General features: G+C 38.0%; 1 protein-coding gene across 1 annotated transcript; it reads left to right on the forward strand.

The window, feature by feature from the left end:
• The first annotated feature begins 382 nt into the window (after positions 1-382).
• Positions 383-2,317, forward strand: LOC147393480 (pectinesterase 2-like). The gene is made up of 2 exons (XM_086457162.1): positions 383-1,293; positions 1,399-2,317. The coding sequence occupies exons 1-2, from the start codon at positions 426-428 to the stop codon at positions 2,091-2,093; spliced, it is 1,563 nt and encodes a 520-aa protein (XP_086313288.1). The 5' UTR covers positions 383-425; the 3' UTR covers positions 2,094-2,317.
• The last annotated feature ends 768 nt before the right edge of the window (positions 2,318-3,085 follow it).

The raw sequence follows: 3,085 nt of genomic DNA on the forward strand, positions 1-3,085 counted from the left end.
AACAAGCTTCCACCCATATATATAATCCCCTACAGTGCTATCTATTTAAATGATGGTTTACAGTTTCTTACTGTCTCGAAATATTTTGATCGATGATAGTTAATGTTTTCTAATTATTTTGAATTATAACAAATTATTGGACACAAGCTTAAGTGATCAAATTTAAACCTTGGTCCAAATCAAGGGCTTTCATGCCCCTGAATATCATATATGGTCAACAAATTGAAAAAGTCAAGGCTTTTATAAACGCGTATGATGAACTGGTGAGCTACTTTTTTATACAGAAATCAACTTTGGCAGCTTGTCAACGTCACTTGTCATTACTCATCAAACCTCTATATAAGGCGGTCCTAGAGGTATTTACCTTCAAAACAAAGACCAATAAACCCTAGGTCATTTGAGCCGTCGACATAGATATCCCAGCAATGGATATTGAACTCTTTCTAACACTTGTGTCCATTTCTCTTCTTTTGTCTCCTACATTTGCAGATAACACTCCTTCAGACATAAAACAATGGTGTAGCCAAACGCCATACCCACAACAATGCACATATTTCATGCTTCACAACAACCATTCTTCTAACATCAAAGGAAAGTCAGATTTCAAAAAAATCGAAACCCAAGTTGCCCTTGACCGAGCCCTCCGTGCCCAAAGCCACACATTGTGGCTCGGTCAAAAGTGCCGAAACAAGAAGGAGAAGGAAGCATGGGCCGACTGCTTAGCCCTCTACGAAAACACCGTAATTCAACTCAACCACACCATCAACTCGTACGGTAAGTGCACTGACCCTGACATGCAAACATGGATCAGCACGGCCCTTACGAACCTCGAGACATGTCGTACTGGCTTCATCGAGCTTGGGGTCTCCGACTACATCTTACCTTTAATGTCTAACAATAATGTTTCCAAGTTGATTCACAATTGTTTGGCAACCAACAAGCTTCCTCAAAATGAGCAAAAATATGAAGAAGGGTTCCCTAGTTGGGTATCGGTAGGTGATCGAAAGCTATTGCAGTCGTCTTCACCGGCTTCAATGGCGAATCTTGTGGTGGCCTTAGATGGGTCGGGGAACTTCAAAACCATTAAAGCCGCTCTCAATGCAGTTTCAAGCCAGAGGAAGGGAAGTGAGAGGTTTGTGATTTATGTTAAGGCAGGGAGCTATAAGGAGAATTTGGATTTAGGGAATAAATTGAATAATATCATGTTGATTGGAGATGGCATAGGGAAGACCATTGTTACTGGAAGCAGGAGTGTTGGAGGTGGTTCCACCACCTTTAACTCAGCTACTGTTGGTAAGCACAATCAGCTTTGATATGCATAGTTTAAAGATTTAACCAGATTTTGTTATTTATGATATATATTTCACCCTTAAAATGACTCTTCCATTTTATTCACAGCTGTTACTGGTGATGGATTTATTGGACGGGACATGACATTCCGTAACACAGCCGGACCAACAAATGGTCAGGCAGTGGCGCTACGTTCAGGCTCCGATCTCTCAGTTTTCTACAAATGTAGTTTTGAAGGATATCAAGACACCCTCTATGTCCACTCACAAAGACAATTTTATAGAGAATGCGATGTATATGGCACGGTTGATTTCATCTTTGGAAATGCAGCTGTAGTCTTCCAAAATTGTAACATTTACGGCCGTAGGCCCAATGGAGGGCGAGGAACACTCACAATAACAGCCCAAAGTCGCACCGATCCAAACCAAAACACTGGAATATCATTCCACAATTGTAGAGTAACGGCTGCTTCTGATCTCAAACCAGTTCAAAGCGCGACGAAGACATACCTAGGAAGGCCATGGAGGTCATATTCTCGAGTAGTCTTCCTCCAGACGTTTCTCGATAATTTGATCGACCCAGCAGGTTGGTTGAAATGGAGTAGTGATGCTGATCTCAAGACCTTGTACTATGGGGAGTATAAAAACACTGGTCCGGGTTCTTCGACAGTAAATAGAGTGAAATGGGATGGTTTTCACGTCATAACAAGTGCAACTGAAGCATCCAAGTTCAGTGTTGCAAATTTAATTTCGGGTAATTCATGGTTACCCTCAACCAATGTGCCTTTCACTTCCGGCCTTTGATTTGTTCCATTAATGCTCTCCTTTGCATCAATTATTGTCAAACCAATTCTAGTTTCTTTTCTCATGGGTGGAGAGACAGAAAATAAATCAAGAGATGTAATTTTGTCTAAATTATTTCGCAAATAGTCGTATTCAAATTCAAGTTTCTTGTCACATTGGTTGAGAGACAAAATAAACAGATGTAATCTTGTCTTAAATCCTTTCACAAATACATCTAATCAAATTCAAGTTTCTTGTCTTAAATTAGAGAAATGGAATGGAATCCGAATGTGAATTTTATTGATGTTCTTTATCAATTATATGAGTAATTCTTACGTCAAAGACTTCATAAGAACGTTAGCATCAGTAAAAGAATATGATGCATGAAATACATCATATCATTGTCAATGTATCTCATCAGAAAAGGAAGGTTGTGATTGAGAATAAAATATTTAACAATAATTATTAAGATATTCTACATTACCTAATGGAAAATATATTAATAGATATGGCTAAATATTTTATTCTCAATCGCAACCTTCCTTTTGTAATGAGATGTGAGATACATTGTTAATTATACAATGTGTCTCATGTATCATCATAGGGTTGAATCCAATTCTCTAACAATATCCTCTGTGACCTATTTACTTTTTATCGGTATAATGACCATTTTTTTCTAACAAATATTTTTATAAATAAGAATATACAAAATTTACAACCGTCTTGGGGTTGGAAAATATAACGAATCGCCCATAAATGCTTTTCAAGCCAATATTGGAAGATTATCTACAGACATAAACACACCATAACCTTTTGAGTTAGAAGCAAAGGAAGCCAAAGAATCCGCCAAATCCCATCAAACGTTCCTTAGAATATGCGAGCTTCTGGTTATTAGGTTTTCCATTGTTCACGGAAAAGCTCCCCCTTTTAAAGCTGGAATATGATTCAATAATTACGTTTCCCCCTTTTAGATCTTCTTTTATCTTTAAAGATTAGTTGATTTCTTGTCAAGC

The sequence above is a fragment of the Akebia trifoliata genome, chromosome 10 (genome assembly GCF_017979445.1).
Source record: "Akebia trifoliata isolate Shusen 1 chromosome 10, ASM1797944v1, whole genome shotgun sequence".
NCBI classification, from domain to species: Eukaryota; Viridiplantae; Streptophyta; class Magnoliopsida; order Ranunculales; family Lardizabalaceae; genus Akebia; species Akebia trifoliata.